Genomic DNA, 21,802 nt, shown 5'->3' with positions numbered 1-21,802 from the left:
AGAGGTAACAGAGGAGGAAGAGGTGGAAGGGGAGGGAGGCCAGGAGGAGGCCTCCCTAGACCCCCTTTGGGTCCAAACCAAGGTGCAATTTGTAGACAGGAAGGGCACTGGAAAAATGAATGTCCAAATCGAAGAAGGATATCAAAGCTACAGAGCCCAGCAAACACCAACCTAATTATGTTAGAGGAGTCAAATATGGGATGAAGGGGACCGGGGGAGAAAATTAGAATTTCCTCAGCTGATCCCCTGGTTCCAGTAAAGCTGGGGAATGAAACTATAGATTTTTTTATTAGATAGTGCAGCCACTCGTTCAGTGATAACTAGTTGTAAAGGACCCTTAAGTAAGACTACTACCACTATTGCTGGGGCTATGAGAAGGAAAACTTTGAGGCCATTTTTGCAACCAACGGAGTGTACGATTGGAGGTACTAAATTGACTCACGAGTTTCTCTCTATGCCAGAGTGTCCCCTCCCTTTATTAGGACAGGGTTTACCATGCAAATTGAATGCGCATGTGACCTTTTGTGAGACTTCCATGCAGCTCCACATCCCTCCAGAATCGGAATGGAGAGCACAAATCTGCCTTTTGATGGGATCAGCTCCAGATGATAACAGTGCAAGTATCCCTTCAAGTGTATTGGATGCGGTGATTCCCTTGGTCTGGGCCTCAACAAAGCCAGATAAAGCAAAAAAATGTGACTCCGGTCAAAACAGAGCTACAACCAGGAGCGAAGCCAGTTAGGGTGCATCAGTACCCTATCAAGCTAGAAGCACGTAGAGGATTGGAACCCCTAATTAATGCCTTCTTGCAATATGGCCTGCTTAGAGAGTGTCAGTCTGAATTCAATACACCAATCCTGCCGGTAAGGAAACCACACTCCCAAGAACATCGACTGGTCCAGAACCTAAGGGCAGTGAACCAAATAACAAGAGATATCCATCCAACCGTGCCAAACCCATATACTCTTTTAGCCTTGGTGCCTGAGACTAAAAATTGTTTTACAGTGCTAGATTTAAAAGATGCTTTTTTCTGTATTCCTGTAGAAGAACAAAGCCAGACAGTTTTCGCCTTTGAATGGGAAACTCATACTACGAGGAGGAAGGAGCAGTTATGCTGGACGGTTCTTCCTCAAGGATTCAAGAACAGTCCTACCCTGTTTGGTGAGATCTTGGCCAAAGAACTAGCCCAATCACAGGAAGGTAACAAAAATGTCACTCTTTTACAGTATGTGGGTGACGTTTTGATTGGAGCAGATTCAGAGCAAATATGCCTAGAGGCGACAGTGAGTCTGTTAAATTTTTGGGGACTTGCCGGGTATCGTGTTTCAAACAAAAAGGCTCAGATTGCGAAGAAGGAAGTCCAGTATCTTGGTTTTAAAATATCAAAAGGACAACAAGCACTAGGATCGGAAAGAAAAGAGGCTATATGCCGAATTGCAGGGCCCCGCACAAGAAGACAGCTGAGGGGATTCTTGGGAATGGCAGGATTTTGCCGTATATGGATCCCTAATTTTGTGCTGATAACTAAATCTTTATATGCAGCCCTAAAGGGTCCAGGAGAATTGTTAGATTGGACCCCGGAATGCCATGCTAGTTTCGATGAAATAAAAAAGAAATTGATGGAAGCTCCAGCACTGGGACTCCCAGATATGGCTAAACCCTTTCAATCGTATGTGCATGAGCAGCAGCAGGTGGCCTTGGGAGTAACGACTCCAGTGCTTGGGAGCTGGAAAAGACCAGTGGCATATTCTTCCAAACAATTAGACAAAGTAAGTGAAGGATGGCCGGCCTGTCTCCGTGCTATAGCAGCCACTGTCTTATTAATACAAGAAGCTCGCAAATTGACTCTGGGACAGCCCTTAACAGTTTTTGTACCACATGCAGTATCAGCAACGTTAAATCAAAAGGGGCATCATTGGATTTCCCCGAGCAGACTGGTAAAATATCATGCTGTGTTATTGCAACAAGGAGACATTGCCTTAAAGGTGGTATCGGCCTTAAACCCTGCTACTCTGCTACCTGGTGAAGAGCAAAAAGAGTTACCACATGACTGTTTGGCCACTATAGAGCAAGTATATTCCAGCCAGCCCAATTTGAAGGATGAACCTTTGTAGAACCCAGATGTGGAACTATATACAGATGGAGAGAGAAAGGCTGGATATGTAGTAGTGACTCAATGAAAAGAAGTAGAAGCTAAACCATTGCCACAAAACACCTCAGCACAGAAGACTGAAATCATTGCCCTTATACGAGCCCTTGAAATCGGAAAGGGCCAAAGAGGAAATATATATACTGACTCAAAGTACACCTTTGGGGTAGTTCACGCTCATGGAGCGATTTGGAAAGAACGAGAGCTCTTAAATTCTCAAGGAAGTAATATAAAGTATGGACAAGACATATTAAGATTGTTACAAGCAAAATGGAACCAAAGAAGTAGCTATAATGCATTGCAAAGCCCACCAAAAGGGAAATAGTGAAGTGGCACAAGGAAACAGGAGAGCAGATATATGGCAGCCAAAAAAGGCAGCACTAGCAGGACAGGTGATCGGGGCTTTATTACCCAGTAGAAAAATACAAATGAGACCTCCTGAATATTCAGACAAAGAAAATCAATTGGCAGAAAGGCTAAAATGTACAAAAAATGCTGAAGGGTGGTGGGTCACCCTGAACGGACAAGTTTTAACTACAGCCAAAATGGTGGAAGTGCTCCTCAAGAGACTGCATGAAGAAACTCACATGGGAGCAGATGCTTTGATAAGCAGCATAAAAAGATATGCTGTGGGATCAAAGATGCTATCAAATGCTGACCTTATTGTAAAAAGATGCCCCATCTGTTGTGCAAATAACCCCAAAATTCAGAAGAAACCACCTACGGGAGAACTAAGATGAGGATTAACCCCAGGGCAACACTGGCAGATAGATTTCTCTGAATTGCCTAAATGTGGTCAGTTTAAATATTTACTTGCTTTGGTAGATACATTTTCTGGTTGGCCAGAAGCCTTCCCATGCTCCACCAATCATGTGAAAGAAGTAATTAAAATTTTACTAAAAGGGATAATTCCTCGATTTGGGATTCCTGAAGGTATATCCTGAAATAAAACGAGGTCCATTATCTGAGAGGTAGTTTAAGGAACATCCAAATTTTTACAGATGAAATGGGAATTACACACTCCATGGAGACCCCAGTCTAGCAGCAAGGTAGAATGAACCAAACACTTAAGACATATTTCAAAACTGTGTCAGGAAACCCATCTTAAATGGGTAGATGTATTACCAATGGCCTTGATGAGAATAAGAATAACCCCAAGAATAAAAGAGGGAGTAAGCCCTTTTGAAATACTTTACAGGAAACCTTACCCAATTAATGAAATAGGGGGACAAAGTGATCAAATGCATGTAAGAGGGGAAGAAACGTTGAGAGAGTATTTATTGTCTTTGTCTCAGGTACTAACATCTTTACATAGATACCTTAATCAACGAACCCCTCTTCCATTGGATTCCCCTGTGCATGACTTCAAGCCTGGGGATCTAGTTCATATTCGGACATGGAAAGAAGAACCACTAAGAGAAAGGTGGAAAGGACCTTACCTGCTGCTTCTGACAACTCATACTGCAGTAAAGGTGGAGGGAATAAGTTCCTGGACCCACTCTCCCCGAATAAAGAAGGCACCTTTGAATGACTCGTGGACTGCTGCACCCACAGGGCCTCTCAAGAGAAGAATACAGAAGTTACAAAATTAATGAATTGCACCTGGAAAACTGAACTCTCTTACATGGAGTTAGAGTGCTCCTAAGTGTTATTAGGTGTTATTTTGCATTCTGATAGTATTGTTAATAATAGATAGAGCTGATTTATAAGAATATTGATTTGTTTAATTTGATGTGTTTGCTATAGAGTTAAGATGGAAAGCGAGGACATTGTTAATTTTATTATGCATGCTCGTTGGTACAACTAACCTGATTTTCTAGCTTATACGGGCCTTCAGAAAAAGTGACTCAGATTACTGCTTGCTTCTCTAGTCCCCAAATCTCCCGGATTACCCATGCCATGGGTATTAGAAATATGGGGAAATGACATGATAATGATGTTACCGCCTCTTCTTCGCTTCCTCTGCTAATTAACAGGAATGTGAAAGTGCAGAGCGGTTACCTGATGTAATGAAATTGTAACCAATGGAAAGATTTGTATAAAGTACTCCCTGAAAAGTGTGTATAAATCAAGAATGAGAGAGGGAGAAGGTGTGCTAGCTGTGTGGATTTACCACCTAGCCCCCATCTCCGTGCAGAAATGAAATAAACAGATACCTCGACCCTGTGTGTCTATTGGGTGCTTGCACAGCGGGTAACAGAACCCAGATTTTGGGCAACAGGCCTAAAGGGCAAGTGATTGAATTAGAAGCCTTGAAGCAAAGTTGGGAAAAGTGTAAACATACAGTGATATGGAGTTTGGATGTTTATTTGGGGGAAAGATGAAAACCCTTCCAGGACTGCAAACACAGCAGCTTGAAAAATACCTCTGCTGTCTTATCCATATAGTACTTTTTGTGTCAGATAGTCCCTATTCTTTGTCTTTTGGTACTGCAAGTCAGCGTAGAGGAAATTATATGTCTAAGAGGGGAGATTCTGAGGGTCAAGCACAGATCAAATTCAAATGACTTGCCTAAGTTGAGACAGCTGCTTCTGGGTATTCAAAAGAACTTCCAAGGAGTATTGTGGCCTTGTGGGGTTGAAGTGACTGACATAAGTATTTATTTACATTTACCCCTTTTCTTGAACACCTAGAGAACACGTCACTGTTGAAACATGCTTTTTTGCTTAAATGCTCTTCCACATTTGGGGCTGCAGAAGGAGAAATTTTCAGTCATGTTTCAGGCTACCAGCACGATTCAGTTTTGCAGCACCAAATTGAAGGACAACTATCGTAAGGACAGCTATCACTTTGTCCTCCAGTTTGGGATGGAAATCGGATCTTGTACCTGTAAATATCATCAAGTTTTCTGCCCTTAAGATGCCACTGCTTGGCTTTGCAGAGATAAAATCCATAGCCTCTTCTTACAGAAATACACAGGAACAGGCTGTCCTCTCCCCTAGTCTCCTCTTTCCATTCCTTTTATTTTTCTGAGACTCCATAGTAAAGGAAGAAGCACAGGGAACACCACATACAGATTTGCAACAGGTCTTTTGACCACCTCCTTTTCATAGGATCATAGAATCAGTAAGGTTGGAAGGGACCTCTGGAGATCATCTAGTCCAACCACCGTGCTCAAGCAGGGTCACCTAGAGCACGTTAGATAGGGTTGCATCCAGGAGGGCCTTGAATATCTCCAGAGAAGGAGACTCCACAACCTCTCTGGGCAAACTCTTCCAGTGATCTGTCACTCTCACAGGAAAGAAATTCCCCCTCACGGTCAGGTGGAACTTCCTGTGCTTCAATTTTTGCCCATCTTGTCCTGTCACGTGGCACTACTGAAAAGAGTTTGTCTCTGTCCCCTTGACACCCTCCCTTCAGGGACTTATACACATTGATAAGATCCCCCCTCAGCCTTCTCTTCCCCAGGCTGAACAGGCCCAGCTCTCGCAGCTGTTCCTCACAGGGCAGATGCTCCAGCCCTCTGATCATCTTCATAGCCCTATGCTGGACTCTCTCCAGTAGCTGCATGTCTCTCTTGTCCTGGGGGAGCCCAGAGCTGGACACAGTACTCGAGATGAGGCCTCCCCAGGGCTGAGTAGAGGGGCAGGATCACCTCCCTCGACCTGCTGGCAATGCACTTCCCAGTGCACCCAAGGAGACCATTGGCCTTCCTGGCCACAAGGGCACATTGCTGGCTCATGGTCAACTTGTCATCCACCAGCACTCCCACATCCCTCTCTGCAGAGCTGCTCTCCAGAAGGTCAGCCCCCAGCTTGTACTGGTGCCTAGGGCTATTTCTCCCTAGGTGCAGGACTCTGCACTTGCCCTTGTTGAACCTCAGGAGGTTCCTCTCCGCCCAGCTCTCCAGCCTGTCCAGGTCTCTCGGAATGGCAGAACAGCCCTCAGGTGTATCAACCACTCCTCCCAGCTTGGTATCATCCACAAACTTGCTGAGGAGGCACTCTGTGCCTTTGTCCAGATCACTGATGAAGAAGCTGAATAGGATGGGACCCAGTACTGAACCCTGGGGGACACCACTAGCCACAGGCCTCCAGCTAGACTCTGTGCCACTGATGACAACCCTCTGAGCTCTGCCTTTCAGCCAGTTCTCAATCCACCTCACTGTCCATTCATCTAACCCACACTTCCTGAGCTTATCTAGGAGGATGTTACGGGAGACAGCGTCAAAAGCCTTGCTGAAGTCAAGGTACCCAATGTCCACTGCTCTCCCCTCATCTAGTCAGCCAGTCATAGAAGGCTATCAGACTGGTGAAACAGGATTTCCCCTTGGTGAATCCATGCTGACTACTCCTGATCACCTTCTTTTCTTCCATGTGCCTGGAGATGACATCCAGAATGAGCTGCTCCATCACTTGTCCAGGGATGGAGGTGAGGCTGACCGGCCTATAGTTACCTGTCTCCTCCTTCTTGCCCTTCTTGAAGACTGGAGTGACACTGGCTTTCTTCCAGTCCTCAGGCACCTCTCCAGTTCTCCAGGACCTTTCAAAGATGATGGAGAGCAGCTTGGCAATAACATCCTCCAGCTCCCTCAGTACCCGTGGGTGCATCCCATCCGGGCCCATGGATTTGTGGATGTCTAGCCTACCCAGAAGGTCTCTAATCATATCCTCTTCAACCAAAGAAAAGCCTTCCCTTCTCCAGACTTTCTCCCTCACGTCCAGCCTCTGGGATTCTTGAGGGCTGCCCTTAGCAGTGAAGACTGAAGCAAAGGCGGCATTCAGTAATTCTGCCTTCTCTGTATCCCTTGTCACGAATGTCCCTGCCCCATTCAGTAGCAGGCCCACATTTTCCCTAGTCCTCCTCTGGCTGATGATGTATTTGAAGGAGCCCTTCCTGTTGTCCTTAACATCCCTTGCCTTTGGAAAGGCCTCCAAGACCTTTTATCAGCTGTTTCCCAGGGCAAAGGCCTGATTGCCAGCTCAGTAAAAGGACTTGCAGGAACGGTGTAATTCACCACAGTGGTGCCCATCCCCCTTTTTGGGGTAAAGGCTAGGGACTTTGCTGAGAACTAATCCTTCCTTTTTTTCCCCCTTTTGTAAACAAAGAAGTTCAACTGAATACAAACAAGTAAATTAAAAACAGTGTGCTCCTCCTAGTTTATTTACAAAAGCCTTAGCAACGGCCAACACAGAAGAGGCTTGCTTTAGTAGCGGGGGCTGTGCCCAAGGGGCCGCTGACAGAGCACAGCCTGGGCAAAAGGCAGCGGTGCTTCCTACGTGCTCCCAACACCGCCCGAGCACCACGGAAGGACAACGCAATCCGGGCTGCTCAAGCTGGCAGTGCCGGCTCGCAGCTGGCTGGGGCCCAGAAAGAAACTTCCCAGGAGCCTCCCGATTTCCACACTGCATATGCTTAAAACCCCAAACATACGGTTCGTACAGCCGTGCAGAAAGCGCTTCCTGTGGACTACCTCCACAGTGCAGTTTTCCGACGTCTGAGACATTTTTTTTAGGGTCCCTGCAGAGGACCTGCCCCTCTTTTCTTCTCCCAGGCAGTGACTCCACAGACTGACCGCAGTGCTGCTTGCTGTTTCACTGCAAGCCAGCCAGCTTCAGCGGCCAGCTCCCTCCCGCGCCCTGAACGGCCGGGCGGCACCTCAGCGAGACGGGGCGGGCCAGGCTCGCCGAGCCCATGCCAGGCCTGCTCCGCGCAGCTCGCCAGGGCTTCAGCCCGCCCCGCCAAAGCGCAGCAAGGACGGAGCTCGCACGCTGCGCCTCGGCCCCCGACGGCTCCCCGCAGCCCGTCCGGCCTCCAGGCAGGAAGACTCGCACGGCCCAAGGAGCCCGGCACGCGCCTCAAGGCCGGCCAGGGCTCCTCGGGGGCGCAGCCGGCTCCCAGCTCCCTCGCAGCCGGAGGGCTACCTGGAGAGGCGGCCAAGACGGCGGCGCCGCTCCGCAACTGCCCCCCCGACGGCGCCGCTTCAGGAGCAGCAGCCGCTTCCCGCGCAGCGCCGCCGCCCCACGACAGGCCGCGCCCGGCCGGGCCGGGCCGGGCCGGGCCGGGCCGCGCCGGGCGCCGCCGCGCAGGCGCGTGCGCGGCAGCCGGGGCGGGGGCGGGGCCTGCCCGGGAAGGTGCCGCGAGGGGCGTGGCCAACGCAGCCGCCGTGCTGCGGGGCAGAAGTCGAGGAAGAGAGCGACCATTGGCTGCGGTGCCGCGCTCTGATTGGTGCTCTCCCTGGGGAGGCGGGGCTGGCAGGCTTCCCGCTCGCGGGAGCTGGGGGCAGCGCGCGAATGTCTTGCGGCCGCGGCGGGATGGTGCTGCGGGGCGGCGGGTGGCGCGCGGGGCCGGGCGGCGACGGCGACGGCGGCGGCGAGGGCGCGCGGTGAGCACCGGGGCCTGGCGGCGGCGGGGGGGGGGGGGGTCGCGGCGGGGACTGGGCGGCGGCTGACGGCGCGGTGTCCCGCAGGGACGATGGCTCCTCGCTGTCCGCCCTCAAGCGCCTGGAGCGCTCGCAGCGCACGGAGCGGCTGGACGCGCTGTTCGGCTTCGAGCGGCCCGCGGAGCCCGGCGAGCGCACGGGCTGGCTCATCAACATGCACCCGGTAGGACTGGGCCGGGGGGGGATGTCACCGGCGGGGGGTGTCACCCACAGGCACCAGGTAGGACTAGGGGGGACAACGATGGGGGGGTCACCGACATGCACCTTGTAGGACGGGGGGCGAATGTCACCGACGAGAGGGGGAGGTGTCACCGACAGGCACCTGGTAGGACCTGGGCAGGGGGGGAGGTGTCACCGACAGGCACCCGGTAGGACTGGGGTGGGAGGGGGCGGGGGGGGTCGTGTGTTGTAACAGGCCATGTGCATGTGCAGACGGAGGTGCTGGATGAGGACCGGCGGCTGGTGAGTGCTGTGGACTACTACTTCATCCAGGAGGATGGGAGCCGCTTCAAGGTGGGTCCTGTTCCTCCAGCGCAGCACTGGTGCCCGGGCTGGGCGTCCTGCCTGCCCCCACCGGTTTGGCTGTTCTGGGCCCCAGGCATCACCCACAAGGCAGCAGCGCTGTCTGCCCTGCGCTGGGTCCACCTGGGACCCTTGGGGGCCAACGTGGGTGCTGCAGAGATGCAGGGATGTGTGTGTGGCGCACAAATGCCAGCATCGTGCAGCAAGGGCAGCGCGGTGCCCGTTGCTTCCGTTGGGAACCGTTGGGTTGGTTTCTCACCTTGGCTGCGGGGTCGCGCAATGTTCACCGGTTTTGATTTCTCCTAGGTGGCCCTGCCCTATAAGCCATATTTCTACATCGCTACCCAGAAGGCGAGTATGGACTTGGAAGCTGCGCACTGGCAAGTGGGGTCTTGAGTAAACTAGTGGCCGAGGTCCCAGAGACAAGGGCAGCTTTGACTTGAAGGGTCCCCCAGTAAGCTGAGAGGCCTTGTGACTGACCATCTTCTTGGGTTGGTAGGAGAAAAATACAGCTACAGTGCTTCTGTTGGTGGTTTTGTCAGAGCTGTTAGAGAAGATCTGAGATGGGAAGCAGCTGTGTCAGTGTGGTGGCTCCACTAAGGTTTCTAGAGGGAGGTTGGTTGGTTATGTGATGAATTATTCCTTCAAGAACCTGTCATATTTTTCCTGTTCTTTTTTCATCCTAAAATTGATCTCTGGAGCCTATTTCACTTCCTCTAAGCCCAAACGGGGATAAATTAGCACTCTCGTCTCATCTTGATCCTCTTCGTGCTGCAGAAGTGGGTTTGTTCTGACAGTACTGTGAACTGATAATCAAAGACAGCCCCAGTGTGAAGGAACGAATTTCCAGACGGCCAGGATTTCAGAACAGCCTCGTGTCCTCCCCTCACAATTGAGGACGCTACTGCCAGAACCTCTTGCAAGCCTGTCTTCTCCTCTGGCAATGTGTCTGGCTTTGTTGCTCATTCTCCAGTTTCTTTGCAGGGCTGTGAACGAGAAGTGTCATCCTTCCTCTCCAAGAAGTTTCAAGGGAAAATTTCAAAGCTGGAAACTGTCCCCAAAGAAGATTTGGATCTGGTCAGTATTCCTCTGCCTGCTGTACTATTGAATAACTAATCTTTTTGTCTTTCTTTTCTTTTCTTTCTTTTTTTTTTTTTTTAATTGCAGAGCTCAAGTAGAGTAGAAAGGGGCTAAGCAGTAAAGGGAAGCAGTATGCTTACCTTTAATCTTCAAGCACTGTTTGCATTGCATATCATAAATAGGCTAATTATTGCTTATTGACAGTATTTGTTTATTATAGTAATAGTAAATAAAATATATATATATTCTCCTCCAGCACATAGTCTTTTTCATAGGATGCTCAAGAAATTTCCTGAGCTAAAAATGGCTGGAGATTAAGAGTGTTGTGGCAGAGGAAATACTATCCATTTACTCTTTCTTGGGTGTGTACTGGTGATTGAGCTTGGAAACAGACAACAGGTCAAGATGGCCCTTGGTGTGAACCGGCATAGCTCATATGTCCTTTGCTGGCTTACGTGCTTGCTAGCATCTCTTCTCACTCCTAGTCTTTCCATCCAATTACTACCTCTTCTTTGGCCAGTTCTTCCACGTGTGTCAGTATAATTTGCCTTCCCAACGCTTTCTTACTGTTAGCAGTCTTCCCCTTTCCCTCATTACTCTTTCCCACCCTTAGCTGGCACTGTCTTGTTGCTTTGTAGCCAAATCACTTGGTGGGTCTTAAGCGGAACTACATTAAGTTATCCTTCCACACGGTGGATGACTTGGTGAAGGTGCGGAAAGAGATCTCTCCTGCTGTGAGGAAAAACAGAGAGCGAGACCAGGCGAGCGATGTCTATACGTCTATGCTGTCAAGGTAAGAGGTCTCCTTAGGACGGTTGGCCCATGGGCTTATTAGGATTCCCTTAGTCACACAGACTAAAAAGTACAAATGAGAATTCCAATCTTCTCTTTGGTTTCCTACACCTGATGTCTGATTTCAGTTGAACCATTTCAAAGGAAGAGGAATCTAGTGAAGTGAGCACTCCCTCCCCAACTGAGAGGTGTACATTTTTTGTTCCAGGTGATTCCTGGGGTGCCCAACTATTCTTAAATTCATTATGCTTTATAAATCCAATGCGATAAGAAACATTTATTTTAAAGGCATAGAGGTAGTAAGTGTTTTTTGCGTGCGCAATGTTTCCTCACGTGCTGTCAATCCTGATGACCCTCTTTCTCGAAGGGGGTTGTGGTATTAAAGAGAAGCTTTTGTTATTCTGTTCTCTCCTGTTAATGAATTTTGCTGTTTGGTTATCAGTGGGTACCACTGTTGCTACATTGTCTCCTACAGTCAAGCCTGCTAGGTCTGAGATGTGCATAAACATACTTACGTACATTGGTTGGTTTCCTCTGCTCCCTGTAGTGCTCTTGCTGGAGGCAGCCTGACCACAGATGATGAAGGACCCTCAAAAAAGGTTGCCAACCAAATGGACAACATTGTGGATATGCGGGAGTATGATGTACCCTACCATATTCGCCTGTCCATTGACCTGAAGATCCATGTGGTGAGTAAGGAATATGGAAGCTAGGAGAAGCTTAAGGCATTCATTTTGTACTACTGTATTCTTGAAGTGCAGGCATACTGGAAATCTTCTTTCCAGCACCTGCGTAAAGGCATCCATGACAACGAGTTAACATGTGAAATCTAGTCCGCTACTGGTGGGCTTTTTTTTTCCCCCCAGTTACTGATACACAGGAAAGTTAAATAGTCTACTGCATAACCACAGTCTTTCCTCTGAATTACAATGAATTCTTGCAGTTCTGTCCCCAGCATGTGAACAAAAGTATCACTAGGAGCAGGTCTCCCATTAAGTGCTTCCTGCAATTCTCCCTTGCTGTGATAGGCTCATTGGTACAACGTGCGATACCGGGGCAGCACTTACCCTCCGGAAATCACCCGCCGAGATGACCTTGTAGAGCGACCGGTGAGCATTTGTCAGGCAGGAGTCAGTCTGTGCCTCTTCATGGCTGGTTTGTTTTCTGCTAGCAGCTCACTTTGAGCAGTGCAATGGCATTAATTTCCAGTGCCTAGCTGAAATTATATCACAGTGTTCATGGAGCAAATTTTGTTTATGGGCTTGGGTGGTGATTTTACTTCGGATTAATAAGGCACATTGTAAAATGATTACCAAGGAGAGTATGACTGGCTTACTGTGCTAGCACTGAGCCTAGTAAATCTAATGAGAACTGCTTGTTAAATCATACTCTAAAGCTGATTTGAGTTTAATGTATTTGGTCATATTCAGGATCCGGTTGTTCTTGCCTTTGACATTGAAACTACCAAACTCCCTCTGAAGTTTCCTGATGCAGAGACAGACCAGATCATGATGATCTCCTACATGATTGATGGGCAGGTAATGGAACAACAGTTCTTTTCTTCGTGCTTCAGAGCAAAATACTAGACAGCTAACGAGCATGTCACCTTTGGCCATCTCATTCCTGGCTTGCTTTGTTGCTAGTTGCTCGGTCTATGTGTAATGGCTGTGGAAATAAAATTGAAGTCTGAATGATGCATAAGAATTTCCTCGTTTTGTATGTTGGAGAACCCAGCTAAGGCTACTGGTGCCCCTTTGAGGGGCAGTAGTAATTCAGAGAGTATAGTCCTCAAGCTGTCTCCCTTTTGGCATGCTTAGTTGATTGTAAGCAATTGTTCAGAAGGGGACCTCCAAAGAGTCGTTCCCACTTGACAAAAGCTCTACCTATCAAGCTGTGCAAGGATTATCGCATCGATGGAAGACTATTTCATCCTTTAGGCAGTGTGTTCTGGTTGTTCAGGAACCTGTCTCTGGTGTAGCAGGGATCTGAGTCCTCAGTAACTCTTCCTTTGTCAACTTTCTAGGGCTATCTGATCACAAACAGGGAGATTGTCTCCGAGGATATTGAAGACTTTGAATTTACCCCCAAGCCGGAGTATGAGGGTCCATTCTGTGTCTTTAATGAACCAGATGAGGTAAGTAGGTTCTCCTTGGGAAATAAGGCTGCTTTTTATCTGCCTTGGTCTCTTGTAGGCCGAAGAGAGCTTATCAGCCAGTAGACTATGTTTGGGGAGCACAGTAGACAGTCGCCGTGCTGGTGATGCTTTCATTTCATGGTGTGATGATGAGGCAGATCAGGTTCTAGCTAGGTCAAGAGCAGAGGGGAAGGACTGCATCAATTATATTATATCCAGTGCCTGCCTGCAGGAGGTGAAGTTGCTGAGTGTGTGTGTGTCAGGGGGGGGAATGCTTTTTGTTTTGGGATTTTTTTTTTTAATCCTCTGTTGCATACTAGGCTCATTTAATCCAGAGGTGGTTTGAACATGTCCAGGAGACCAAACCTACTGTCATTGTCACATACAATGGAGACTTCTTTGACTGGTAAGATCAGGAATGAAAACTAACCTGGATTCTGAAAGAAAGTGTTGTCTAGGCCATGGGGTGAGATTGGATACCAGCCTGTAGGTCCTTTGTGTGGAGCTGGAGGTCACATAATGGTCACACGCATTCTTGTCTATGCAGACTGTCCAACCAGTTTGGGAACCTGTTTACATCCTGATTATGTGCTCTTTATCTGGAGTGCTGGGCTGAGTCTTGGATTGCCAGCCTGCAGAGGACTGTCGAAGAGGGGGAGGTGGAATTCAGAACTTTTTTTTTTTCTGAGCAGAGCTATGTTTATTGCATTTGAAATATGAACTTCTATAGAGTCCTATCAGTTGGTCCTGGGATTGCTGAGCTACTTCTAAATTGTTGTTGATTTGGCAATGTTTGTATACTGATGACCTCAGTAACCGGAGGACAGGCAAAGTGTCAAAAGAGAACTGCAGAATAATAGGGAGACCAGAGCAGCCAAGCCTTTGGGGAGCAAGGGAAACTAGACCATAATGTTCTGCCTCCTGGTATAGGATGTAAGCAAGCAGCTTCCTTCATGCAGTAGCTCTGCCCTACAGGGAGTTTTCACTGTGGCCAGCTCTCACGGGTAAGGTCTGGAGCAAAGGAGAATTCACAAGAAAAATTCCTCATTAAGTAGCTTATAAGAAAGCAATTCTGAAACCCTTGGGGTGGGGATGGGGTGGAGGAAAGGGACTGCTTTGTTTCTTCTCTTCTGCATTGTCTCTCTCCTCAGGCCTTTTGTGGAAGCAAGAGCAGCAGCTCATGGAATTAATATGTATCAGGAGATTGGATTTCAGAAGGACAGTCAGGGAGAGTACAAAGCCCCGCAGTGCATCCACATGGATTGTCTGAGGTACCGAGTGCTGCCTCTGTACCGTTTAACTGCATCTTTATCTGTTAAATTTGTATAAAATGCCTACAGTTGATGTATTTGAATACTGTCCTTTTTCCATCTCTGTGCACTGCTATCACGTGTTACATCTTATTAGGAAAGAACTAGCACCCCCATCTTTGGTTTTGCTGCTTCTACTCGGTACTCCGTTGTGTGCCATTAGCTACAGAAGTTACGTCTTGCCCACACTAGCCTGAACGACTAACTCTGTTTATACAGTCTGCTGGTGGCTGTCACTGGGGATTTGAGAACTGTCCTGGATAGCAGGTAAAAGGACAGGATAAGACCAAACCATTGTAGTGGGTACAGGGCCATAGTCTAACCCAACAGCCTGCCTAGCACAGAGAGGAAAAGAAAGGATGCATATGTGCGTGTGTGCAGAAGAGGGCTGTCTGTCTCGGAAGATGTGACTTGAATGTTTTTTCACATTAGACCAGTGTCCAGACTCTGGAAAACAACTGACTCTTTGCAGTCCTGCTGATACCTCCTCCTGTGTTGAAATGTTTATCTTTGAAGTCTCTGAAGTATGAGGGTTGAGAATCTGAGCAATAGAAATGATTTGAATAGCAGGATTTAAGAGCATGGGTAGATATGCAGAATGTCTAAAGCTGTGCAGCTTCTTGTTCCACTGCACTTGGATGTTCTGCTCTCACCTTTCCCTGTTACAGTAATCCAGACCTTTTGCACGTAGCAGCCCTTTCTGAAGTGCAGGGCTGTCTCTTCGTCGACTGGCATTTTCATTATTCTGTCTAGGTGGGTGAAGAGAGACAGTTACCTGCCGGTGGGAAGTCACAACCTGAAAGCAGCAGCAAAAGCAAAACTGGGTTATGATCCAGTGGAGCTGGACCCTGAAGAGATGTGCCGGATGGCTACAGAGGAGCCTCAGGTATTCCCACCCTGTGCTGTATCTCTGGGCATCTGCAATATTAGTGAACCTTTGAGTTAGAGCTTTATGAAATACTTGTAAGTTAATGCAGTGTCTTTGAGAAGTTGTCAGTGTATCTTGCTGAATTTCAGACACCTGAAAGAAGCTTAGGGAAGAATAGAATTTCTTTGATGTGTTTCTGGCATTGGCATTGCACTGTATATTTGTGTTATTTACACTCCTGCAAAATGGTAGTACTCGGGGCATTGCAACGAAGCAGTGCTTTAAGGTGTCTCACGGACACTAGTAATGAGGTTTCTGCTGAAGCCCTGGAGATCTCTGTAGGCCAGGAGTGGCCTCCTGACCACTCAGGAGTGGCATCTGTGCAGATATGTGGCAGTGAGCTCATCTTCCCCATTTCTGCTAATTCGGAGCTGGCTTATGTAGTTAGGGTTAAAGCAGAATGTCGTCTTAAGCCAGCTGATAACTCTTTACATGCTGGGATGTTTGTATGCAGAGATATACCTTTTCCATCTTCCTGCTGATTTTAACCTTTCATTGTTTCCCGTTGTACGTGTTAACTGCTGTCTTAAATATGACTAGGATTGATTTGTCTTTCTCCTCAACAGACTCTGGCCACCTATTCAGTGTCTGATGCAGTTGCTACCTATTACTTGTATATGAAGTATGTGCACCCTTTCATTTTTGCATTGTGCACCATCATTCCCATGGAGCCTGATGAGGTGAGTGCATGCCTGAAACAATTTCTTTTCTGGGCAAAGAGCTGCATCCTTCATGCAACAGTGACACGTTGGCAATAGAACAAATTTCTACTGTTTGGATAGTTTTTCACAAGGAAAGGAGGGAAAGTAGTCTTCAAATGCACTTTCTTTCTGCAGTACAGCAGTCATAGCTGTTTTTCCATAGACCAGTTATGGGTAGCCTAAGTGAAGGAGCTGGTTTTGTTTCCTTACTGTGCTCCTTCTTGCCTTGGGCTTCAGTACTGCCTGAATAAACGCGTCATGTTGGGCACCAAATCAAACATTTAAGTTTAATGATACGGTGATAAGGCCAGGCTAATTCCAGCAGCGCTTCTTTCTAAGTCCAGTTTTTGATGTCTGTCTTTTACAGGTGTTAAGAAAAGGTTCTGGGACACTGTGTGAGGCATTGCTGATGGTTCAGGCCTATCACGCCAACATCATCTTCCCCAACAAGCAGGAGCAGGAGTTCAACAAACTTACAGATGATGGCCATGTGCTGGACTCTGAGACGTATGTAGGAGGCCACGTGGAAGCTCTGGAATCTGGGGTTTTTCGCAGTGACATCCCTTGCCGCTTTAAAATGGTAAGGACACAATCAAGGTGTTGCAACAGAGGCTTTAAAATGGTAATGCAATGATGCTCTGTCTCTTCTTTCTGGAGAACATGGCAGCAGGGAATAACCCTCCAACTGGAATTACCATCCTCTGTTCTTTTGGGGGATACCCGATAGCAATACCTGTTATAAAACTTTGATACCTAATTTATTGGTTGAGTACATGAACCTGCTTAGAGTTTAGGTGGGAAGGGTTGGAGGAGTTGCTCCTCATGACCTCAGACTGGCTATTGGGTAAAGACAGTGTTACAGCAAGGAGAGTGGTTCATTGCTTTTGTATGGGTTTGTTTATTGGTTGGTTGAGGGGTTTTTCTGTTTTTTTTTTTTTTTGGTTTTTGGTTTTTGGTTTTCTTTGAGCCAGTGGTTGTTGGCAGAGATGGCTCTGCTTTTGTCTCGTCAGGATTATGTCTTTGTCCTTCTCTCACTCAAGCCAAACTTCTTTTGGCCTCTTCATTTGAACTTCTTTACCTGTTTCTGGTTGGTGCTACTGTCTAGATTGTAAGTTTTAGAGGCAACTTCTCTCTTTCCTATGTGATACACCACACCTCAGTGCTGTTTATTTTAGTGGCCTTAATCTAGTAAATGATCTTAAGGGAAGGTGCACTGTGAATTTAGAAGGATCTTAAATCTAAATCCTTGGCCCCTTAGAGCAGTGAGATGTGTGAGCAGCTGACTGCTAGGTCAGCCCCACCTGCTAAGTGTTGCACTATGAAACATATATGCAATCTTCTCTTCTTGTTAGCTACCCTATATAGCCTCCTTTGCAGGAGAACTTGAAGGGCCGGGGAGCAGCCACCATCTCTTCTGTGCTTTGTGTTTTGCCCCAGTGCCAGTGGTCTAGACTTTTGTGAGTTGTAGGGTTCTTAGCAGAAAGCCACCGTCCTTCAGTTCTAGAGAGCTCAAGTTGGCTATGGAGGTCAGGCCAGCTAATTGGCCAACGTTATCTGCCTGCTCACAACGGAGCTGATCAGTGAGCGAAGGGGCATTTTAAGATGCCATTCAGCTGACCTGTTTCAGCCATCTGCCCTTCAGATGAGATGAACTGCTCTCTACCCACACTGAGACGTGCTCTGCTAAGTAGTGAGCCTGTTTTCAAAGATCCCCAAAGCTACACTGGAGCATGGATAATCTTGCAGAAGCTGTCAGCCCACCCTCTTCCCTGGGCAGTGTGCCAGGATGGGTGTCAGGGCTAGAAGAGGTCTCAGTATTATTCCTGTATCCTTGCAGAATCCTGCTGCCTTTGACTTCCTGGTGCAGCATGTGGAGAAGACGCTCCGGCATGCTGTCGAAGAGGAAGAAGGTTTGCCATTGGATCAAGTCACCAACTTCCAGGAGGTCTGTTGTCCTGCCTCAGCCTGCAGGGCCAGAGGCATGACTGGGCTTTCCAGGGAGAGCAGAACTGTGAGGGTGGAGTTGCAGCACATTTCTTTAGGCAAGCCTGGGTCCTGTGCACATATGTTGGTGTTGTATAACAACTTTCTTCAGCTTTGAGTTCTGCTCCACGTGCATCTGTGCCTTATTTCCCATATTAATAAAGAATTGGCACAGGCTGGAGGCAAGGCTGATTTTTCTCATCCTGAATATGTCTGGTGAGACAACACATGTTAAAGATGCCTGTTTAGACTCATTTTATACTCCATGGAGAGAGACAAGAGAAACTTATATGTAGACATTTGCAGTGTAGATGAAACCTATCTTAGAGGTCCAAAAGAAAACTTTAAACAGTGGTGGCTAAAGAAGACTCGCCACTACCACTCTTCTTAATCCTATTCCTTTAGTTCTTCATACTCTTCCTCTGTTCCCCAGAATCAGTGGCAGGTGTCTCTGTGCATGTCGGAAGCAAAGGACCAAATATAGTGCCTATGTGACTGCATCATTAATTCCTTCTTGTTTGAATTTTGCTTTTTGACATCTCCCTGCAGGTTTGCGATGAAATCAAAGTCAAGCTGAATTCCTTGAAGGATGTTCCTAACCGAATTGAATGCCCCCTTATCTATCATTTAGATGTAGGGGCCATGTACCCCAACATCATTCTGACCAACAGGTTGCAGGTGGGTAACCTCAGTCCAGTCAGGAAGGTGTCTTTTGTTTTGTCTTGCAGATGGTCTAGGTAGTCCCTCCGATTTGATCCCCCTTAACGGCAAACGATAAACTTTCTGCCCTGGACAGGGAGATAAAATAAGGCTAGGTTTGAAATCCAGTCAGGCTGTTACAGTTGGCAGGTGTACAGAGCCGAAAGGTCTGTCCAAGATAGAGCAATAGCTTTAGCTAGCTTCTTCCAAAGAATAGTCATTGTTTTTGCTGTTCTAAAAAGCTTCTAGAAAGGAGAATTTACTGGACATCATCTCTGTGATGTTCACATTTGTGTTCTACTACTACCCAACATCTGTTCATTCTGGCATATGTCACTGGAGACAGTTCTGTTTTCTCTAACATGGGTGTGTCTGGCCTGTGTCCAGCCCTCAGCAATGGTGGATGAGGCCACATGTGCTGCCTGTGACTTCAACAAGCCAGGTGCTAACTGTCAGCGCCGGATGACTTGGCAGTGGAGAGGAGAATTCAGTAAGTGTAATTCTGCTGTCTGCTTTGTCAAGTTCCCTGCTGCATTGCAGCATGGATAGAGCTTGCAGTGTGAGCTGAAGACACAGAGACCACTTCCTGTTCCTCCCCTGGAAAGCTCCTAGTTGCTGTTCCTTTGCAGTGCCTGCAAGCCGCAGCGAGTATCACCGCATCCAGCAACAACTGGAGTCTGAGAAGTTTCCTCCTCTGTATCCAGATGGAGCACCCCGGGCGTTCCACGAGCTTTCCCGTGAAGAACAGGCCAAGTATGAGAAGAAGCGACTGGCAGGTGAAAATAAATGGCATTATCTGGAGCAGGTTTTTGCTGCCTAGACTATAAACACATCATTAATTACTTCTCTCTCAGGTCTGGGGCTACTTAGTTCATGCTGGCTCAGACTGAATTTGATCTCAGTTTTAAGCTGCAACAGTTTTCCCCTAGGATCCCAACCAGTTCCTGTACGTTTTTTTGAGGAGGAGGCAAGTGCTGGTTTTTGTCTCAGTGTTTCTCTTTTCTCACTGAGAGCCATGTATTTGAGCTGAGACACATGAAAGGTGGTGTGTGTGTGTTTGTTTTTTGTTGTTGTTGTTCCTTAAAGAGCGCTCATTAAGCATGTCAGTGAAACACATGCATCAATAGCCTTTCACTTTTTGCTCCTAAAGTGATACTGCTCAGCAGGAGCATCTAGCTAGTGGGGGCTCTGAGCAGAGCCTGAATTTGTGGATGAGCCCTCATGGGTAATTTGTTTCCCACACACACCTCTGCATCTCTCTAGAGAGGTGCTGTTTCTCCCCACATTAATATCTTCCTCCCCTTGCCTGTGTAGCAGGTCTGCTTCCTTGCTTTCCTAGGTATGATGTTTATTTGCATTGATGGAATTTTTCTCAGACTGGTGCCTTGAAAGCTTCAGCTCTGTGGATCTGTGTGGTTTGCCCGATGCCATTGTGTTCATCCTTCCCATTCATAGTGGGGCGCTGATCTCTGAGAAAGCTTTCTCTGTTTATTCCCTTTACTAGATTATTGCCGCAAGGCTTATAAGAAGATCCATGTCACCAAGGTGGAGGAGCGTGTCACCACCATCTGCCAGCGGGAGAACTCTTTCTATGTAGACACTGTACGAGCTTTCAGAGACCGTCGCTATGAGTTCAAGGGGTTGCATAAGGTGCTGGGCTTGAATTTCTGTTTTATTTGTCCTGCCAAAGCTAGAAGGTTCTCACTTCTTCAGTGAAAACTTGAACCCTAAAGAATCATTTTGCTCAGTCTGTGTGGTCAATAAGAAATACTAGCTTTCCTGACAGCTCTGGTGCAAGTACAGGTTTTTTCCCTGCTGAATCCTAAACAGCTGCTGCCACAGTGGTTACTAGCTCTCTGATGTCTCAGCTCGCTTTCAGTGCTAGGAAACAAAACAGCCGGGGGTTTTTTGGATTTTTTTTTTTTTTTTTTTTTTTTTTTTGATTTTTTTACTGGATTTAGAAAATCCTCAGCTCAACTGTTTTGTGATCTGGTTTGTGTTCAGTGTAGAGTACTTTTCAAACAGAAAGATGAGACAAGCAGAGAAACAATCTTGATCTTGGGTTAAGAAATGGTTGATTCTCGGAGAAAGAAGCAGCATGTTCTAGTTCTCAAATGTTTGGGGTCTTGTGGCAGAGGGAGGAGACTGAAATGTAATTCCTAATATATTGAAAGAAATGACAAGACCCTGGGACTCTGTCTCTGGGAGAGTTTTATAAAGAGCCATTTGCTTTGCAGTTATTGCTAGTTCTGTTGTGAATCACGGAGGTGGCTGGGAGGCCTTTTCTGCTGAAATGGTTCTGCTGTTAGTCTCGATCTAATCTCTTGCTGCAAGCATTTAGTTCTTGCCAGCACAATACGTGGTGTGACAGAATTGATGTAGGATGGCAGTTCTGCTGGGATTAGGTAATTCTAACTTTGGCTGTGAGTTACAGTTGATGCTGGAAGACTCTTCCCTAATATAGCATGATACCTATGCCCAACGCTTCCTCCTCAAATGCAGAAGAAGGAGCAAAAAGAAAGAGGAATTATCTTAACTGATACTGTTCTAGGATCACAATGTCATATTAGGATTGAGATGGGGGGAATATCTGGCTATTGATACTGCCTGTAGTGGAATGTGGAACCTACAGGGTTGTCCTGACTCTGCCTCTTGCCATCAGGTGTGGAAGAAAAAGCTGTCTGCGGCTGTGGAGACAGGCGATGCCTCTGAAGTGAAGCGCTGCAAGAATATGGAAATCCTCTATGACTCCCTGCAGCTGGCACACAAGTGTATCCTCAATTCTTTCTATGGCTATGTCATGCGTAAAGGGTGAGTCTCACCTGTGGTCATTGCTGGAGTCCTCCAGCAAGGAGCGTTGTAAACCAGAGCTGTTCTAGTGAGGCTCTCACCTTCTTAACCTGCTTCCAAAGGACAAGGGGGATGATAGGTGATCCCTGTAACACTTTTTTTTTTGTTCCTATTAATGACTTCTTATTTATTAGTCCCCTTAGCAGGGACTTTTGCTAAACAAGGCCCTGTAGCATTGGCAATGAATGGCAGGGTTTGTCTGTAGGTGATTCTTCAGGGTGTGCGGTTTCCTGAAGTATCACAAGGAAGGAAAGGAAAATGATCTCCTAAGG

At 47.3% G+C, this 21,802-nt stretch overlaps 1 protein-coding gene across 1 annotated transcript in view; it reads left to right on the top strand.

Moving 5' to 3' along the window:
- Positions 1–8,520: 8,520 nt before the first annotated feature.
- The window catches only part of POLE (DNA polymerase epsilon, catalytic subunit), a gene marked incomplete at its 5' end in the record, with an annotated part of 29,718 nt that continues 16,436 nt past the window's right edge, over positions 8,521–21,802 (top strand). Inside the window, 20 exons of the mRNA XM_062590407.1 lie at positions 8,521–8,694; positions 8,964–9,044; positions 9,360–9,404; positions 10,038–10,130; positions 10,772–10,926; positions 11,473–11,614; positions 11,954–12,034; positions 12,356–12,463; positions 12,949–13,059; positions 13,380–13,465; positions 14,211–14,330; positions 15,123–15,255; positions 15,864–15,977; positions 16,366–16,578; positions 17,836–17,943; positions 18,531–18,659; positions 19,068–19,170; positions 19,310–19,456; positions 20,185–20,330; positions 21,343–21,491. Coding sequence (XP_062446391.1) covers positions 8,521–8,694; positions 8,964–9,044; positions 9,360–9,404; positions 10,038–10,130; positions 10,772–10,926; positions 11,473–11,614; positions 11,954–12,034; positions 12,356–12,463; positions 12,949–13,059; positions 13,380–13,465; positions 14,211–14,330; positions 15,123–15,255; positions 15,864–15,977; positions 16,366–16,578; positions 17,836–17,943; positions 18,531–18,659; positions 19,068–19,170; positions 19,310–19,456; positions 20,185–20,330; positions 21,343–21,491 — 2,438 coding nt within the window. The remainder of the gene's footprint in view (positions 8,695–8,963; positions 9,045–9,359; positions 9,405–10,037; positions 10,131–10,771; positions 10,927–11,472; positions 11,615–11,953; positions 12,035–12,355; positions 12,464–12,948; positions 13,060–13,379; positions 13,466–14,210; positions 14,331–15,122; positions 15,256–15,863; positions 15,978–16,365; positions 16,579–17,835; positions 17,944–18,530; positions 18,660–19,067; positions 19,171–19,309; positions 19,457–20,184; positions 20,331–21,342; positions 21,492–21,802) is intronic.

Source organism: Rhea pennata, chromosome 17 (assembly GCF_028389875.1).
Source record: "Rhea pennata isolate bPtePen1 chromosome 17, bPtePen1.pri, whole genome shotgun sequence".
Lineage (NCBI taxonomy): Eukaryota > Metazoa > Chordata > Aves > Rheiformes > Rheidae > Rhea > Rhea pennata.
The sequence above is the reverse complement of the archived record's forward strand: the minus strand, read 5'-3'. Positions and strand labels throughout refer to the sequence as shown.